A 19,800-nucleotide genomic window follows, 5' to 3' on the forward strand; every position below is an offset into this window, starting at 1 on the left:
CAAATAATTACTAAGAAGGGCTCTGCAAGAGTATGTCTTGGCTCTGCTTGTTGTCAGTATTTTCTTTAAAAACTGCAGTGAGGGAGTAGAGAATACACTTGCTAACAATTAGCTACCTAATACATCAAAGATGACAGAGTGGGGAGGGGAAGAGAGTGGTTTGTTCATGTTTTTCTGGTTTTGGTGTCCCTCCCATTTTTCTGCTTGGGCAACTTTATGGCAGAACTGCTACCAAGAGCAAAACTATCTAACAGGTAAATCACCAAAGACTTTTGAAAAATGTCACATTACAGACAGCTGTTCTCTAATCTTGTAAAGCTCTTTATTAAAAAGAGAGACACAAAATGTCCTTATAGTGGACGTCTGCATTTAAGCATAAAGTGTAGCTAACGGCAACACTACTATTAAGTCAAAGTTGTGGGTTTATTAAAAACAATGCAAACTTATGCTCTTTGAGAATCCATTTATTGTGGCCACAAAAAAGGACCTACTTTGGTTGCATATCAATAGCAATACATGTTACAGGAAAATTTATGACAGGATGGTGGGAGTGGATAAGGAAATGTTATATTCTTCCATTCTGAAAAGAAAAATAATTTCAAAGAAGCTGTCCAGAAGCAATAATAATTTAATTTCATTAACCTGAGTTAAAAACTGTTCCCTGTAACAAAAAGCTAATGGTAAATTTTGTGAGCCTTCTAGAATTGGAATCCTGGGGTTTTTTTTTGGTTTTTATTTGAGTTAAGCAAGAAAACAGACTGAATCTTCATCCCTTGCTGTAGCAGTTCTTGGTGTTATCTGACTTTTGGAAACAAAGCTAAATACTGAGGGTCTGTGAGTCATCATCTTTTCAGCCTGAGCCAACTCCAGTTTCATTATGTGTGTGCCTGTTTCTTTATACCGTGACTTTTTCCCTCCTATGTTAGTCATTGTTATCTCTTGGCACAAGTGGAGAAGTTAAAAACATCAACAAGCATGAGGCACGCTAAAAACATGCAAACAAACCTCCCATGTAATCTTCCAAACCCCAGAGCATTCCCATTCCCATCACTTTGTTGTTCGTGAACCCATCTGATCTTTGGATCATATCCTGGTGGAGGGAGCAGGGAGGTGAACTCCAAGGCAAGAGTTTACTGACCAGGAATGCTGTCCTAGAGGCACTTTCCAGTTAACTTCTGCTGGTGTGTCCAGTGCCCACAACAGACATTATGGCATTGCATAGAGAAAAGGCACCAAATAGATTACAGGTGAAAAAACTTGTGTTAATCTTTTTGCAAGCTTTGCTGTTTGAAGAAGTCTCTGTGCATTTATCTATGTACCAAGAAGGTGCTGAAACTCTGCTTAATTTTGCTATGATGATTTGTGGCACTTGAGAAGTGACCAAACAGATACATTACCCCATAGGCTTAGGCTGACTTAGGTGAATTTGGTGAATCCTGTGTGGTTTGTGGCAGCGGTTCCACCAAGACAAGGACTGGTTTGAAGTCATCTCTAAAAAGCTGCCGTGGGAAAGGATGGAGCAGCGAGCAAATTCATTGTGATGAGAATCAACTGGCTCTTGAAGACAGTGTGTCTCAAAACGAAGGTCTCGTACAGTAAGTGGTGGTTTGCCATCAATCTGCTCTAGTGCCAGAGTTTAACCGATGGCTCAGGTGTCCCTGCTGCAGAACGAGTTATCGAGCTGGACGGGCTTTTGAGATTGTCACGGCAAAGGGGTTGGAAGAGTCTGAGCAGGTATTACCTGCTGTGGTAGGGCATCCAGGCTGGCCCAGGCTTCCTTGGCGAATTGATGAGGGCAGGCTGAGTGTCACAGCAGACTCTTAGGATGTCACCGACATATTGTCTTTTGTTACTGATTATAGAAAGACAGGTGGAGTATTTCTGCTAGTATCTGACAGATTAGCCACTGCGGTGGGGAATACTGCAGTGTATTATTAATCTTTTGGATCATTTTTCTTCCCTGATTTCAGTCTAAATTCTCTAACAAATTGGCTTCTTCCATGGGCATATTGCTTGAACCAACTTTTATAGACAGCAGTTCCCCCTCTCTCCCCTCTCTCCTCGCTCTCTCCCGCCTTCTGCTTTGTGTAGGTCAGAAAACATTTGTTGACTTAAACTGATATTTATTACTGACTTTTAAATCTGGGTGGGCTGGTAACCAGGATACAGTGGGCAAGTGGAAGGAGGATAACAGCATGTTGAATTGATTGGTGTTGCAAGCATTGGCTATGATGCAGGATATTGAAAAGGAAGAAAGTTAATTCTTTTTTTTTCCTAGACCTGAAAAAATATGGTCAGTATTAACCTCTGGTCCTTTTATTTCCATGGGTCAAAGCACCCCTTCGAGGATCTTGGGGTGAAGACTCAATCTGGTGAAGCAGAAGGTGGTGGCTCAGTTCTGCATTGCTGCATTACATGGATACATAAAGGAGGATCCTGGAAGACCCCTGGGCAGTCGTGTGTGTGGCAGGGCGAGAAGGATGCAGCTCCAAGTAGCACAGGGAACGCGTGAGCTGCTGCTTAGTCTGACGGTCAGGTGCTCCTCAGATTTACTTTCTCCTAGCACTGGCTGCCAGGCCTGACTGTCCTCAGATGGTGGAAACATGACCCCGCAGATGGGCAGCGATGTGTGAGTCCTTTCCTCTGATTGTACTATGGCATCAGCAGACTGTTCTGCTGGCTCTTTGAGATTGCTTTGTTCAGGATACGCTCAGCTATACTTCAGCTGTGAGTAATGCAGGATCTATTCTACTTGTCTTTTGTATGCCCCGGTTCATACAACTGATAAGCGTGCTTATGTTCGCATTGTGTCCTTCTGCTTCTCTCTTACGTGTTCTAATGAGTATTTTGTTAAAAACAGTTATAGTGCTACCACCGCTGTCTTCAGTGAGGGATGAGGTACTCTTCTAGATTATTATTTCAGATTCTGCAGGTGCAGACTGTGGTTAATGCCTCGTGTACATTTTGAAACAGCCTTAAAAAGGTCATCCACAACTTCAAGCCAAAAGACTTCTGTTTTAAAACAAAAGGTTGTAATCAGGTGAGTAGGAAGGCTGCTTATTAGAGTTTCAGTGGAGTGTGCCAACTACAGTTAAACCCTTAGCATGATCTTCTGGCACATATTTTCTGGACTATCCCCATATCTCGTGGACATCTGGCCTGTTCCATGATGAGAAAAGTAACCCCCAGCCAGTTCCTCTGGAGGAGTACTCTTCCTTACAGCACCTGATGTACAGAGATCTTGTTGAAATCATGGAGAATTCAATCTCATTGTCAAGAGACACATCTTAAACAGACACATATGTTCATAACATACAATTCACCTCAGATTCCTAGATCCCTGCACTGCTGTAATACTATAGACTTCTTTTTTCTACTGCACAGATTTTTCATGCTAATTTAGACTCGAGCTTTTTTTTTTTTTGCTTTTTTTCTCATATGCTTTTGAATATGGGAATAAGATTGACTAGGATATAGACATCATATGGTAAGACTTCTGTTGGGATGCAAAACTAGATAATAGTTACAGATGCAATTAAAGGTTAATTAATTCAGATAATCAGATGTAAAAATAGAAAAAAAAGCTTCTAAACTTTTGACTCTCAAATTGTGAAGATTTTTTTCTGTTTAAGGAATAGTACCTTTCTTGTAAAGGAAAAAAAAAAATGTACCTTTTAAATTGTTTAAAGCTCTCCTAATGCATATAAGGAATGAAACAAAGGGGTGGGAAATTCATGCTTTAAATACCAGGTCTATTTTTTCTGAGGGCTGGGAAATTACCAGGATAAATGACCTCATGTGGGACAAAAGACTGATGTGGGACCAGTTGAAGGAATATTTATTTATCTATCTATCTATCTAGTTAGTTAGTTAGTTAGTTAGGCTGCCTAAAATAGTTTTTTGTTCATATATACATTCTCCACAAAAGGTTTAGTGCAACACAGTTTAACACTTCCTTTTTCTATGAATTTGAGTAGGGTATCATCACAGAGGGTGTTGATCTCACAAGAGTAGCTTGTCAAATTTTGTGGCTTTTTTGCTTGAACTGAGTTTGGTTGAACATCTGTATTCTAAGCCTGAGGAGAGGTGCAGGGATCACCTGTGCAGGCCTTGTCTGATCTCGCCTATGCTGTCTTGAAAATAAATGATGAATGTGGAGAACCCTTATAAGGACCAGTTCTATGAAAATAAAGATATATATATATCAGAAGAAAGGCAGGTAATTAAAATTAAGGGTAAAGAATACCAATAAGGAAATCTGCCTCTCTAGGGCCCTAACTTCAAAGACTCTGTTCTTCTTTTCTTGAACCTATGTTCATGAAGGAAGTTCCTATCTAAAGATGCCTGAACTGTTTCTGTGATGTTGTGGGGGTGCCGAGCACATCTTTTACTTTCTTCATAGCTTAATCTACATAAAATAGGTCATTTATATTATTTGGTTATGTTCTTGTCATACTAAGTAAAACTTGTATCTGTTAGGTACTTGGCACTTGAGCTGTTTTCCCATGTCCAAAAACTTACAGGATTCATCTCTGTCTTGCAATATTTTCTGATTCTGTAACTTCTCAGTCTAGTGAAAGCTAAATTTACCTAAGCTGCTTTTAGTGGTTGTTCGTGTATGCTAAACTCCTGTTCATGTTCTAATTTTATTCCATATCTAATGGTTATTGCGCACCACTTCCCATGTTACTCTATCTGCTAAGCAATCAGGATTGAATGACAGGCGTGCAGTGGTTTCTGGCACACCGGCAGAAAATTTTGAACTGCTTGGTTTTTCAAGTCCCTCCCATCTCAGAGGTAACAAACCTCCCTTTGGAGATGGAGTGCACTTGAGTTTTCATTTGTTCCCGCTTCAACAGCCAGACCAAAGGTTTTTCAAGCACAAAAAAGATGTTATCAGGGTTAGGGTGATCCCATTCTGCAGACTGTTTGAAGGTGCCAGTAGCAGAGCTCCAAGTAGTGCTGAGGCTCTGCCGAGAGCAGGTGAGAAACTTCTGGATCTAGTTTGCCAAGGAATTTCCTGTGTGATCCAAGGGAACAATCTTTTTCCTTGCTTACATATCGAGTGCTTTTTAAGCTCTTTATACAGTGAGGCCTTGACTGCTTCACAAAACTAAAATAGTTAAACTTTAATAGTTTTTCTACAAAAAAGTAAATTACAGCTGTTCTTCTGGAAGTGGTTAAGAACTCCCACTATCCAGTCCATAGTAGGTTGGCACTGACTTGTGCCAAGAGCTACTGTCAGTGAAATTAATATTGCTCCCAGGAGGTCGCATAACGGACTGCTGCCAGTACAAACAGCGGTGCTGCAGATTCTCAAACCGTTAAGGCTGTCATGCAAAACCGGAGCTTGTTCACCCAGCTCGGAGGCTGCTCCCACTCTCTGCAAACCTCAGAAGCAAGAAAAGCAAAAGTTGGCAGTTTTATTCATCACGTGTCGTGTTTTAAATGTCCTACAGGTATTTAGAGTGGGGTTACCCTGGCTATGTGGCAGATGGCTCGGTGCTTCTGGCCCTTAGCTGATAGCTGATCTTTATCTGTAGTCTCAAAGTGCTTTGCAGAGCAGAGTGGCCATGGTCATTCCCATTGCATGGGAAGGGAAATGATCTGCTGAGGGTTGCTACCACACCAGCTTCAGGAACACGACGCTGAACAGTCTGGTGCTTTGTCCAGTAGGTCAGTTGGTCTCTGCAAAATGAGAAAATCAGTTTCTCAGAAACAAAAATGTAAAGAATTTCAACGTCTTGTACCTGAAAGGAATAACTCTGCTCTACTTCTAGGAATAAGGTTTGGGAAATCACTGGGTGACCTACCTTTTGTGCAGGCAGTGGTAAAAGTGGAGCTATCTGAGAGTAGGGACATTAAAAGCATACCTTTGCACACTTGTAAAGCAATTCATGGACTATTTGTGTGCAGCTCATGCAAAAAAAAAAAAAAAAGTTTGCCAGAAATATAGGCATTTTTCAAATAGTGCACTAAACTAATGCAATTTACTGAGAGGTATTTTCATAAATCATAATCAGAGCACTGAATTTGTACTTGAAACAATAAATATACTGTAGTTATTGAAGTCTATAAAGCTGGTTCTTTACTTTCAAATTGCTTCTGAATAAATTAAGATTTTAATGGATTTTCTTATTCAATAATATATATACTTTGTACCGACATTTTTAGCTATTCGTTGTTAGCATCATTCACAGCTGACTTGCTGAGTATTTGCTAATATTTGAAGTTTTGTTCCTGCATCTGCGTTCACTGAAATAGCTGCAGCAACACTGGATATTTTTTCCCTTCTGCTGCTTGTTACAATTCTCGCGGCAGAGGTGAGCATCCTTGCAGCAGGGTCATGGGGACAGTTCACAAGAATGCTGGGGAAAAATCACGTCCCGAACCATACCGATTTTGCCTGACACCAGAGAGGGAGCATTTGAACTTACATCCACGTGATGGGTGGTTGGTGGTGACAGGGGAGATGAATCACTTGATTGCTTTAAAAATTTTATTATATTTAATCTCTGACAAATGTAGGTTGCTGAAGGCCAGGTTCTGGCACCAGTATTATCTGCAGTAATGTTGACAGCAGAGGTACATTGGCCCCTCAGCAGCTGAGACCTGGCACATTGGATAATGTGATAGAGAGAAATTTTAGAGAAAGGCTAATATGAAAAGATGTGATTTTTAAGAGCCTTTTTTTAACACAAGGTGTGTCTAGAAAAGTGTTTCTGGTTGCTCTGCAGCTCCACAGACTCTCTCCCATGCCTGATGCAGCTGGCTGGAGGAGCAGAATGAAGTTGTGTCTGGGAGTGATGGAGCAGGAGAGAATAACAGAATAATCTGGGTTCGAGGGGACCTCCCGGAGGTTGTCTGATACAGCCCCTGGTCCGAGCAGGGCTAACTTCAAAACCAGAGCTGTTGCACAGGACTTTGTCTGGTCAGTTTATGAAAACTCCAGGAGGAGATTGCACAGCCTGGTCATTGGTTCTTGTGTTTGACACACAATTTCCCTATTAAATTTCTTTTTACTAATGCATGCTGTGAGTCAGGCTGCCTGGCTTGCAGAATGCATTTGCCAAGTTGATGTGCTATTCTGCTTGCTTTCTTTTTTATTTGGAAATGTGTCGTGAGAAGGTATTTTGCTGGCAACATAAGAAATGTGCCAACAGAGGTATTTTGAAAAGCTTTTAAGTATGCAGACAATCCGCATTTTCCTACTCTTGATCTCTCTTTTCACAGTTTTGTTGATGTCTTCGTTTAGATCTATCTGAAAAGAAATGGTAACCTGTCACTGGGAACATCTTCTTAATTACAGTGTGAAATATCCAGTGCGCATTCTTCTGAAAGCTCTAAATAATGTGTTATTAAATTATAACTTGCATCATTAGAAATATTAATTGTTGCATAAATAATTAATAATCACTAAAAAACCCACCCACCTGCTCTTGTATGCTACCTTTCCAGATCAAAGCCAAATCAGATGCTGATGGCCAGGAACACGATGGTGGATAGTAAATACAGTAGATGGTCTTTGTAAGGTGCTGAGTTTTAAAGAGAAATAAATGCAGCTCTATGGCTAATTTTTTATGGTGGCAGTCTGTACAGTGCCTATTTTGTACTGGAAAAAAGTGAAGATGCTACTTTCTATGAAATGTTGCTGACAGCTTCCCAGCACTGGGAAGCTTTTAAGGGAGCATTAGGAAAGGTGTGGCTGAAATGGCAAACTAGAGTACAAATGATGTAATAAAGTTAGGTCAATGAAGGAACATGAATAGTCAATTAAGTGTACTCTGCATATTTTAATGTTATATAAAGCATGATAAAAAGCAGGAAAATTCTGATTCTTTTCTTTTCATATTTAATGAAGTCTCATTGCAAACTTTGTATTAGCATATGAGTTGAAGATGTCCATGATGTTTTTCTAAGAAAGAGAAGAGAAACTTGTTTAAGCTCTGTTTCGATATTGTTAATGATGGCTGTAGCTCATGCAGTCTACAAGTGATCTATGGAGCTAAATGAGATGAGATTTCTGTTTTACTTAAACTGATGCACTTATTTGAACGTGAAGGTGGAAGGTGAAGTTCCCCATTAGTGAGAGCTTTGAATTTTGTCTTGTCATTTTTTTGTGGGCATAGTTAACTTCCTTTTTATGTTGACAGAGCAGAGATACCGAAGATTTATTAGGCGTGTTTTATGCCATCATTCCTTGGATAGTTTTAATTCAGCATAAACAAGTGCTTCCTCTGAGCAAGGCTGTCCCTTCCTGCCTCCCTCCGCGTCCCACTGCTTTCTCCTGTGCCCCTGCCGCCCGCCTTGCTAGGGATCGTGTTTGTACGGTTCCCCAGTGACCTGGCAGAGGGAAATAATCTGAGTTAAAATGAATCCAGTTCAAGGCTATCGGCCCTTCAGCTTGGTTCAGGACATGGCTTCGCAGCCACGCATGGTAGCACAAAGCAGAAGAGCGGTGGGGATGGGAAGGCGCAGGTGGAGGTGGAGGACAGGCACCACCTGCTTGTCAGCAGCCTTCTTTTAGGGTACTTTAATCTGGTTGTGAAAATGCATAATCAGCAGGACAACGGTCATCGTCTTTTTAAGGACTGTAAAGTTTCTCTAACCCCAGGGATCCTCCACTGCCATTTCACCACTCCTCTCTTTCTCCCAAACTGAGTTGGCCTCAGTGTCAGGATGCTGCGGCTGTGCTTGAGGCACGGGGTATGTACAGAGGAGGTTCAGGGCTGTGCTAGCACTTTCCTGAAGCTGGATTTATCCAGGGCTTTCCTCCCATGGCAGGGCTGGGAAAGAAGGAGGACAACAACCAGCCAGTCCTGCCGTATTGTCTTCTGCGGTATTCTTTTCTATTCTCAACTTCAAACGACGTTTGCTTTTGCACGCTAAGTTGCACTCCTTGCTAGGCTATGGAGACTTTAAAAGTGGCTGGCTTATGCCACATTATGCTTCAAACAAAACTCTTTTTTTTTTTTAGTTAAACCCATTCAGACATATTTAGTTTGGTAGGTGCTGGAAAATACAGAAATGATTCTAAACGTATTGCTTTCCTGACTTATCGTAATCTCAGAAATAAGTCTTTAAACCTCAAAAGCATTTTATAAAGTCTTTATAAAGAGCAACCATTTTCTTCGCAGATCCCTTTCTGTTTTTTGGGGAAATGGGAATGAAACACGAGTTGCGGGTTTCCCTTTTGTGAAATAACTTACTTGGGTTTGTTGCGCGTTCTTTTTATACAGAAAACAGGTGAGAATACGCTCTTTGGTTCCTTTTCACTAATGACCCATACGGGTTTCTCCAGAGAGCTTTGCAGGCTCACCTGGGAACCCTGCATTGCAAGCTCTGCTGAATACAGATTTCTTTTTTTACGTTTTTTTGACCTTGTTATGCTACACCTAAGTATACAAAGTTTAAGATGATCAGGGGAAGATCTTTCCTTTATAAAGAAGAGAATTTATAAAGGGTTTTATATATTTTATCTTAAATAAATATTAATGGAGAGAACTGTTCCATTGGCTGCTCTTCATTATCCATGAATTCTGACAGCAGGTTTTGAGAGAGGCAGTGGGCGAAGTTTGTTTGTTATTTGGCAGAAAGTCAGGCATATTCTGCAGTTTCATATGAATGATATCTGCTGAAAGTCAGTTAGCTTCCCAACCAACTCTGCTTGCTGTGCCTTAGCAACCACGAGGAAAAATCTGCTGCCACATGGAAACGGATTGGGATTCATGACGGCACTCCCTATACCCAGCCACCCTCAAACAACGGTAGCATTTCACCTACTAAACACAGCACCCCTATCTTATTTCTGCTTAAATCTCCCTATAATTTAGACAGTAGCAAGTGATGCCAAAAGTGAAAATTTGAAGGTGGCAAAGTGGTAAGCCAAATTGTGCAGTAATTTTCTTTCCGTTCCCCCACTCCTTGCCTGGCCTGACTAAGCACTGGGAATAAATGAGCATTTACTCCTGCAGAAATTGCTGCTGCCTTGTGTTGCAGGTTGAGGAGGCAGTGTCAGGCAGGTACAGCCCAGTTTTATACCAGGATTCATGTTCAGATCAGAGCTGGAGCAGAAAGTCTCTAATTATTATTGCTGCTTGCTTTTAGCAAGTCCAGCAAATCTTATTGAAGAAAGCCCCCCCCTCCTTGACTTCCATCAGTTGTAACAGTTGCTGTAGTTTCTATCATTATTATGACATTATCATTGTCATGGTTCGTCATGAGAGAAAGAAATCTGTCTAGGAAAAAAAAATAAATTTTTTTTTGGTATGTTCATGGAGTGGGAGAGAAGCCTGAGGGAAATTAAGTAACTACCCCAGGTGGATTTTTTTTTAATTTTTCCTGAGCCACAGTATTGATAGAATTAAATGATTAGTAAAGAGAGAAAAGCACAAACAGATGATTGTATTTGGGAGTGAATTTGGATTCAGCTTTATTTGTGATTCTTTTCTGTATGCTGTCTGTCATGGTTGGAACGTGAGAAGTTTCCAGCATGAATACTTGTGAAAGTGTATTTTAGGCTTGGATGCTTAAATGCTTGTTGGACATCTGTCTGAACATGTAATTTCCTTTGTGGTCACATTAACCAATTTAGGATTCAGGTGCTGAGTAGTGGCAGAAATCCCCCTGTCACGGAATAGCAACGATCTCATTACCAGGTAGTCTGTGCTACACCACGTGCATTTCAAACTGGGATGATTTTTTTTCAGGCTATTTATTTAGGGAATAAGCCCTGATAGAGCACAACACTGAAGCATTTGCTTAATTTTAAGTATACTGAGTAGTCCAATTTGGAATGCACAAGTGCGATACTGAATTCTTTAGGGATGTAGTGAGAGTGCCCTGAAACTCGGAACAATTGTTTTCTTATATTTGTACACAAAAATGTTCCTAGAACTGATTAGCGGTGCGGAGCTGATCATGAGCATGTTTGCAAATTAAGCCCTGATAAAACAGATAAATATTGATGAGTGTGTTGTAAACTGAAAACAGGTAAAGTTTGATTGTGCATTGCAAACTCTTAATGTGGCATTATGCTCAATTTTGGTAGCACAACCAGTTAAAAACCTAGTTATCTGAAAAACTTGGAGTGGAAGCTTAAACAATTTGCTGGGGGCAAAGAGCCTTGGTTCTGCCTTTTCTTGTTTCGTTTAGGTTTAATATAAACCCTGCTATAAAAGATTTAGAAAAAGGAATAATCTTGATTAATAAAAAAAATTTTCTTACTTATCTATTGTTACCAAAGCTTTTTTTTTTTTTTTTTCCTCCTTGCTAACTGCACTGGAATATCAGAAGCTCGTAGAAGAAGGGCAACACATTTGCATCCCGTATTTGAAATTATTATTTTTCTACTATTTCTACATCCTCTTTTGTATTTCTAGTGCAGACAGGTTGCTGGCTGCTGCCGCTGTACTAGACCCCAGCTGAGGACAGCACTTGAACTAGAGCTCCAAGCACTGTTGCTTTGTTTCTTTCTGAGCATGATGGTGATTAAATTGCTAGCAGATGTATGGAGCATTGCTGATGCTACTGCGACCGCAGTGCTGGCAGTGGCAGAAATGTGAGCAGTTGTTGGAACAGCTTGGGCAGGAGGCAAAACACAAGCAACTTGTAGGCGAGTCATCCTCTGAGGTTGACATGGGGCCAAAGCCAAATCCCAGATCTAAGAACAAGGAGAAAATTCAACTGTATCTCCAAAAGGTATGACTGAAAACATGCTCTATAGTATCTTTAGCCCTTGATTAGAACATTGACCAGATTGTAGTAAATGCATAGGGAGTTGCTATAGTGGAGTCAGTTCAACACTCTGCTCAGTAAAGAACTAACTTGGCATCTCACAGCAAGGTAAGGCTTGATCTTTCCAATGGAGACCAAAATGTGCCTTCATTAGTACACTTTGCTTGTTGTGTAGTATGTTGTGGGGGAATTTCTTTCCAAACCTTTCAGAAATCAGTTTGTGCTCATATATAAAAAATATTACCATCAATATCTTTGCATGCCTAGCTTTAAATAATGGCAGAGATTCTCCACTTGTTTAAAAATAATTGTCCAGTTGAGGCAATACTAATTTAAACCCAGATACAGACCTTGCTTAGTAGTATCAGTCACTGAATTAGCTTCTGCTTGTAAAAGTCTAGCGGGAGTATTTGATTCTTTGGCTAATGATTCCATGAGCTGGTCATATGGATTGTAAGGAAGTATTTCCTTCTGGTTGTTTTAATTACTTGCCAGTCACTTTATTCTAATCCTCCTTCTTTAAGCACCATTGCTCTACTCCCCATGCTTCTAGTGATTTTAAATATAGCAGTAAACTCCTTTATAATTTTTCCCATTTTCAGACTAAATTATCCTTGGTGTGCACAAATTTGGATCCTAGCAGTCTTATTCCAAAACCTTCTCCTGGGCCACCTGTCCCAACTGTCTTCTCCTGTCACGTGCAAGTTGTGTCCCCAAGCTAGGATGCCATCCTCGTGCCACCTTCATACTTCACGTTCTTGATCGCCCAGCCCAAGGCACCAGCTCCCTGCCTCTTCCTTCCTGCATCCCCATCAGGGAAGCTGAAGCCTCCTGTGCACACCTACTCCTGTATGATGGGAGAGCCCTCCTGGAGGACATCCAGCGCTCTGGATCTGCTCTACCAATGGTCTCCTGTCCCAGGATCATACGTGCTTCTGCATCGCCGTCTCCTCCCTGACACATGGTTTGGCACAGCTTCTCCTTAAGCTGGTGAAGAGGCGCAGGGGGAAGCCAGGATGGCAGTGCCTGGACAGAGGCACTTGGCATGGGCTGCAATAGCTGTTCCAAGGTGGTTTTCATGAGAGATGAGTTGTTTGCTTGATGACTAATGAATTTTCTTTAAAAGCACATTCTGGCTCATTTTAAGAGTTATTTGCAAATTTATTTTGAATTGGGCTGTATGTGTCAAAATCATTTGGGAGGAGCAGCCTATATTTACCAAATAACTTCAGGGAGGAGTGGTGCTTCCCCCCACACAGCAGCCTGATGGTTGGGGTTTTCCAACAAAGCCTGGACCCCTGATCTGCCCCCTCTTCTTCCCCTCTCTGGAAGGAGACTCCCAGTTTGTTCCTAACAGCTAAACTGGAGTCTGCTGAACAGAGGTGTGCTCAGTAGCACAAAATGAAGGGATTTTGTGCTAGCTAAATATTTATTGAGACAAGTTTAAAAAAAAAAAAAAAAAAAAAAAAAAAAAAAGAAAAGGGGATCTAACTTGGTAGCTAGGGCATAAGTGCCTAAAATTTGATATGAATTTCAGTTTAATTGCAGTGAGTGTTTCAACATTACACAGGCTGCACTAGCATCAACAGGAAAGATATTTTTTTTTTCTATTCCAGAATGCCACTTCCACTTTTGTTTTATTTTCTCCTATGCAATATACATTTTCTTATATTTTTTTGGAAATTTCAGGTGGGTAGATTCTTGCATGGCATACATTAACGTACTCTCCTGGGCTTTTCAGTGTTTCATGCTTGCTCCAAGATGATATGGGTTCAGGCTGCTGCTGGCAGAAGCCATTGTCCTGTCTTCTCTTCTCCCATTTTAGGGCTGTGAATTCCTTCTCTCTCCTCTGCACCAGAGCTAGCACTGTGTGGTTTGAAGGATAAGCTAGAAGATTTTTTTTTTTAAACTCTCCTAGTTTTCAGCCTCAGTCACCTTTTCAGACTTCTTGGAAGTAATTCATAGCTCCAGCCATCATCTGACAGCTGGGTACTTGTCGAAGTGGGCAACGTGAGTTCAGTTTTCCTGAAGCAGGACTTAGACCTAGGTCTTCTGGCATCTGGAGAAAAGGGGATGTTGCCATCATGGCTATTTCATCTGTGCTTTTATAAACCTGCTCCTTCTTTTACTATGTGCATGCTATTGTGTGTGTGTAGTTAGTAAGTGCAGCCAAACAGAATGTTTTGTTTTGAATTGAAAGTTGACATTTTACTGCTTTGTGCTTTTTTCACTTTGTATGATGTAATTAGTGTCCACTGTGATGTGCTGCCTAAGCAAGACTAGTTGTCTTGGTGGCTGCGGCACTAATCCCTGGAGCACGGGGTATTTGGACATAGTGCCTGCTTTGAGAAGCTGAAGTGTAAAGGTGATGACTTCACCTGAAGGTCACCCAGAGGGAGCAACTGTGGCCCAAGATGAAATGTTACTGCGGAGGTGGCGTGCCCGGGGCACCCGGGGACTGTCCTGATCCTGGTCCGTGGGGTCCACACTGTTGCTGAGCTGACCGGGTCCTTGTTGTCTAACAGGGGATGTCTGCTTCAGTGTCCCTCTGTCCTTCCCCTCTTCCTTCCTCCCAACTGTTTTATCCAGCTCTTTCCCTCACATTGGCTCTGGAGCTCTCTGAACCCTTTGAGAGGCAGTTTAATTTATTGAGATACCAAAATTTTATTTCCAGTCATTTTTGCTGAGTTTGGTCTTATGCTGTCACGTAACTGTGCCCTGCAGTAGCTGTATTTTCCCTGGCTGAAGCTCAGCCATACTATGAGTGCCGGGGACCGGGCCGGTGTCGTGCCAGGGGTTGCAGTTCCCACCGGCACCGCTGGAATTAGCTTGCTGATCGTTGGCGTCAGCCTGGGAATGGAGTAGGGATGGGGAAATTGATGTATAAGCTTCAACCGCTCTGCTGCAGTGAGTGAGACTTGTTGAACGAAAGACTCTGACAAAAACCAAGTGACGCGTTGGTATGTAGGGCTGCAGCAGAACCAAGGTGTTAATGACGTGCCGGCTAGGACGAGTAAGTGGGATCTGAGGCAATGTTGCACTCTTGCGTCATGTTTGTTGGGTACGGGCAAGGGGAATGAAGGTTTTATGTTATAGTATTTCCATATGGAGCTACTGTTATGCATGGAATTATACTAACATTTGTGATGAGTGTGGAAGGCTAAACAGCATTAGATGCTTCTGCAGTTCCTTGTCACTTCCCTTTCTAAAAATACAGTAACAAGAATATGGGGGGGGGGGTGGGGGGAAGCAGGCGACATTACTGAAATATGGATTCTGTAATTCTTACAGGGTGTGAAGGATGATTTTTTTATATGATTACAATATACAAGTGTGAATTGGATCCTTCTCAAAGCAAGGAATTAATTATGTTGCCCACAAGTTGAAATAACAGGAGGGAGCCCCACACAATCCTCCCATTGTGCTGCCAGTGCACCTGCACAATGTCTTCTGTTCCCCTTCCAGGCTTCTTTTAGGCAATGCTTATTTGTCTCTTGTACAGCTTGTAGTAAGATAGAAGTTGCCAATAAGCATCAGAGTAGATGATATCTTGTCTTTTAACACTGACAAGATATGGAAGTATCATGGTGAGTAAAGGTGGGGTAACCTCGCTCTCGTAGAGATGTTTATCCTGTCTCTATTTGCCTTCCAGAGTTCTGGGTCACTGTTAATTTTATAACTTGAAATCCCCAACCTTTATTGAGCAGCGGTAGGGTTTTGGAATTTGCATTTCCTTGCTGTGAAGAGTTATGTGTCTTTTTCCTTTCTATCATCTCCTCCAACATGAATCCTCTCTAATTTCATTGAGTGATTGGCTATTCTCACGTTACATGAAACAGAGCACAGAAAGACTGTCTTTTCTCTGTGCCATATCATTATTTTGTATAATTGCATTATGTCTCCTGTAATCTCTCCTTTGTAAGGTAAATAGTCACAGTCTTTTCTGTCTCTTCTCATATTAAAATTTATCCAAATCCTTTATTATGCCTGCTACTATTATTGTCTGAACCCCCTCTAATATTGGAGCATCCATTTTTTGAGATGCTGTTACCGGTGCAGCATGTGGCACGGCAGAGATAATGCTGATCTACATTAGATCAATGTTACTTCCCCATTAGTCACCATTTTATTCCTCATTTATCCTAATATTTTCTTAACTACAATTAAGAATTTAATTTAGAAGAGTGGTCTTCCTTGAGAAGTGTTCTGTGACCCTGAGGTGTCTTTACTGAATTGATGAAGTTTGCTTTAAGAGGTGTTAGAGCATGTGTAATTACATTTTTTCTCTCTAGTACATGCTGCTTTTAATGTTGAGCTTGTCACGATACTGTCTTTTTTTTAGGTTTATGTTGATATTCATCACTCTCATTTCTGGTCTTTCCTGACTCAAACAATTGTGTGTTGCCTACAGACTTAACCACCTCATTGCTCATCTTTTCCAGATCAAGAATAAATGTAGTAAACAACACAGAACTGAGTTTACCAAACTTTTTTCCTGATGTTAAAAAAACCCCAATGATTTACAGGCTTCAGTTAGACTACTCAGATGATTTGCTAAATTCTTTTTGTTTAGATTTCCATGGGTAAAAAACCTAGATTGCTGCTACTTTTTCATACAAAAACCACCAGAACAAAACTAAAGCTCTACCAAATTGTCTTACAGACCCTGTCCAGAAGAATTTCAAATCCTTATTTGGAAACTCCTGCAAACAAGGTACTTGTCAAGCTTCTTTTTAATTCCATTTTATCAAACAAGATATTAGGAATCTTTTTGCTTTGGTTCAACCTCTTAATCATAGCTTTGAAGACACTTGTGAATGTGGCCTGCAGTTAAATCCAGTTACCAAGTTATAATGTGTGTGTTAGAAATTGTCTACTCCTATTACTGAATTTGCAAACTGAATTGTGAATTCCAACATGCACTCACTTCCCAGCTGTTTACATGATTGCCACTGTTAGCCTGGTTTTGCAGTATTTGAGAGCTCTATTTTTGCATCTCACGAGACTTTACTGTCTCAGGACTATTTTTTATTCCTTGAAAGATTCCCAAACATAGGAAACAAAACGAAAAAAAAAACCCAGGTGAAACCGTGGCATTGTTTTTCTTTCAAGTTAGTTATTTGTGTTACTGATGTGTTTTGCTGGGATGGTGAGGAAACATCACAACAGAAGCCTGAGTTAAATTCACCAGTAAGAAGTAGTACACAGATTCCAGGTGGAACATGATTTTATGGGAGATGGAGTTGGGTCCTGGTTTGATAGATGCATCTGCAGCCTTGAGGTGTCAGGTGGAAATCAGGTGTGGGGGAAGTCAGAGGTGTGTCCATTCTGAAAGACCACATCCTCCTGGCAAAGTACGGATGGACTGACCTGTAGCTATCATAGGATACTGCCAAAGTTTCTGAACAGAAAGAAAAAAAACCTGTGAAATGATGTTTCAATGTGTATTAGGCTTGTATTAAATTATTTAACTCAAATACAGGTGGAATAATATTAAATTTTAACTGTATTTGTGTGGCTGTGCAACGGTTAATATAATCTTTTTGTTTTCACTTGTTTCATTTGAACTTGTTTGTTGTTCAAAGATAAAACTCACAGTTAGTAAACCCTCTGCTTTTCTAAGGCAGTAAATGTAAAAGCAGTCCAGCCCGTGGCGGCGTCTGCAACCCATGATACGACTGGGTATGGCAGAAATCGGGGTGCATTTCCTATGAGGCTTTGACTGCTTGCTTGTCCTTTAGCTGGGGAGCAGGCATTGCTCAGAGGGAAGGAGCGGACAGTGGCGAGGCAATTTACTACAGCAGGAATAAATCCCTGTTTGTCACAGTTTTCGATTTCTCTTTTCATTCAGATTTATGGAGAAAGTTCATCCTGTGCTGGGAGAGCTCTCAGGAATATTTTTACCCTACAGGCGTCTGACCTTATTAAAGACAGGGTGTACCTTACTGGCATTTGCAGGTAACACGAGATTATTCGTTTTAATCAACTGAATGGGTTTTATTTGCATTTGTCTGTGCCCTGATTTGACAAGTGAGTAAATTCTAAGATTTTGTGTGTGTGACTAAGAATTGAAAATATTTTCTAAAAAAATTCTTTAATATCTCATGTATTTTAATATCTTTTCTTATGTTACTTAGTCAGTTGGCCTGATTGTATGTCCATTAATTTAATTGCTTATGATTTCATATACAATTGTGTTTGTTATTTTGTTGAAAATAGAGGGTATTAAATTCAGCCCTGGTCTGGAGTTATAAAAGAGATTAATTGGATTCATAAGATTTAGTTACACAGTGATTTTTTTGCATGTAATTTATGGAATATTTCTGTAATGAAGTGATTTTCCATTTGTGTTGCATTACAGCATAAATGCTTCCTTCTATTTTCAGTTATGCCAGAGTGTGCCGATCTCTATTATAGCACTATTCATTCATATCCATATTAAAGAAAAAGCCACAATTTTTTTTTTAATGATTTAAAAAGACAAGTTTACCAATAATGTGCAAGATGAAGTACCTCCTAGAGCAATACTCAAGGTCTTACACATATATCGTGTAGCTGTATTGCTTATGCCTATGCTCAGAAAGGAAATAAAATCCTAAAGCTAAAAGCTGGATTTTATTTAGCTCTTCTACATCTTTGGATGACTCTCTGTATGCAGCACAAGTTGATAAAAATATTACATATTGTAAAGTGTGCCACATGAATTAGGTATGTAAGGGAACTTCCTCATCCAACACAAGTTCCCTTGTTGTAACTAGGGGCATCCACTGAGATTTGCCAGAATAATTTATTCCCTTGAAATTAATAGAATTACAAAAATCAGTTAGTGAGACAAAGTGTTTGCCCTGCTGAACAAAAAGATTCCCTTTTAATAGCTTTAAAAAAAATAGCTCTTCTTTATACAAGAGCATTTTGACATTACTGTAGTGTAAGAAGTGATGTTTTGTTTATTTTCAGGAGAAGCTGTGTTGGATCGGAACTGGTAGACTGGCTTTTGGAGCAGTGCCCTTTTGTTAAGTGCAGGTCTACAGCAGCTGGAGTATGGCAGCTCCTCCTGGATATGGGCATTATATTATCAGGTCAGTCTTGATAGCACTCCTGTGTGAGGAAGACTATCAGTTTCTCCTGCATAGGCTAAGACTCACATTTTTGATGGGAGAGGAAGGAGAAAGCAGATTGCTCCATTTTTTCTTGAGCTGTTTATTTTACTATCTCTTCAGTAGGCTCACCTCTGTGACCTTTCATTTCATAAATATCAAAGGTGAATCTCTCTCTTTTTATTTTTTTTTTTAGGTAGCTTCCTTCCTTTTGCTTTTGCAAATGCAATTGCCTATTGCCCAGTTGCAAACAGCATGCGTGTCTTTTCCAGCTTGGTGGTTGGTTTTTTTTTCCTCCTCAAGCTCTTTTAGGTTTTTCACAAGACAGCAGCTGTTGAGTCGCTGCAGATCATGGCTTCACCAGAAGACTTCTCTAGCAATTAGTTATTTCCCCTTCCCCTCTATGTTTTTCATGGTTTTAGATTACAATGGATTGAGAGAGGATTCAGCTCGAGATGTTTGTGGTGCCAGGCTCTACGCAGCTATCCCTACCTTTCCCACCAAATTTAGGGTTTGCTCCAGTTTATGTGGTTGGCGATAATTACACCAGTAATCCACCTCTGGAAATCTAATGGACTTTATGTTGTAGCTGGGGATACTTAGGTAGCTTAACTCAGAACGTACCACACCCTGGGGTCTGTGCTAGACACTTGACTTTTGTCCTTGTGAAAAGGTGAGGTCTTACAGAAGATATCTGCTTATGTATGCTGACAGTATACTTAAAGATTTTCTTCTGCTCCAACTACACTGACAATATGTCTGATGGTGCAGCCTCAATGAGGGCTGAATGACTCTCCAGCAGGAGCTTGTGCTTTCAGCTTTGGACCTCATCCTTCAATCCCAGTTCAATCTCGGTTATGCCAGGGAAGATGACAGCTGTTGTATTGGTGCACCATTTTACTCAGGTCTGCTCTACAAAACCAGAGACCATGAATTTGAAGAGAAGCTGGGATATGATGGGCTGCAT

General features: G+C 40.6%; 1 protein-coding gene across 2 annotated transcripts in view; it reads left to right on the plus strand.

Annotated features, from left to right (window-relative positions):
* RAPGEF5 (Rap guanine nucleotide exchange factor 5) overlaps positions 1–19,800 on the plus strand; it is a 161,076-nt gene that overhangs the window by 12,106 nt on the left and 129,170 nt on the right. For both annotated transcript variants that reach the window (XM_075746030.1, XM_075746028.1), the window contains exons 2-4: positions 16,400–16,450; positions 17,588–17,694; positions 18,694–18,815. Coding sequence is in view for 1 of the 2 variants with exons in the window: in XM_075746028.1 (XP_075602143.1) it covers positions 16,400–16,450; positions 17,588–17,694; positions 18,694–18,815 (280 nt within the window). In the remaining variant the exon portion in view is untranslated. The remainder of the gene's footprint in view (positions 1–16,399; positions 16,451–17,587; positions 17,695–18,693; positions 18,816–19,800) is intronic.

This window comes from Balearica regulorum, chromosome 2 (assembly GCF_011004875.1).
Source record: "Balearica regulorum gibbericeps isolate bBalReg1 chromosome 2, bBalReg1.pri, whole genome shotgun sequence".
In the NCBI taxonomy this organism is placed as follows: Eukaryota; Metazoa; Chordata; class Aves; order Gruiformes; family Gruidae; genus Balearica; species Balearica regulorum.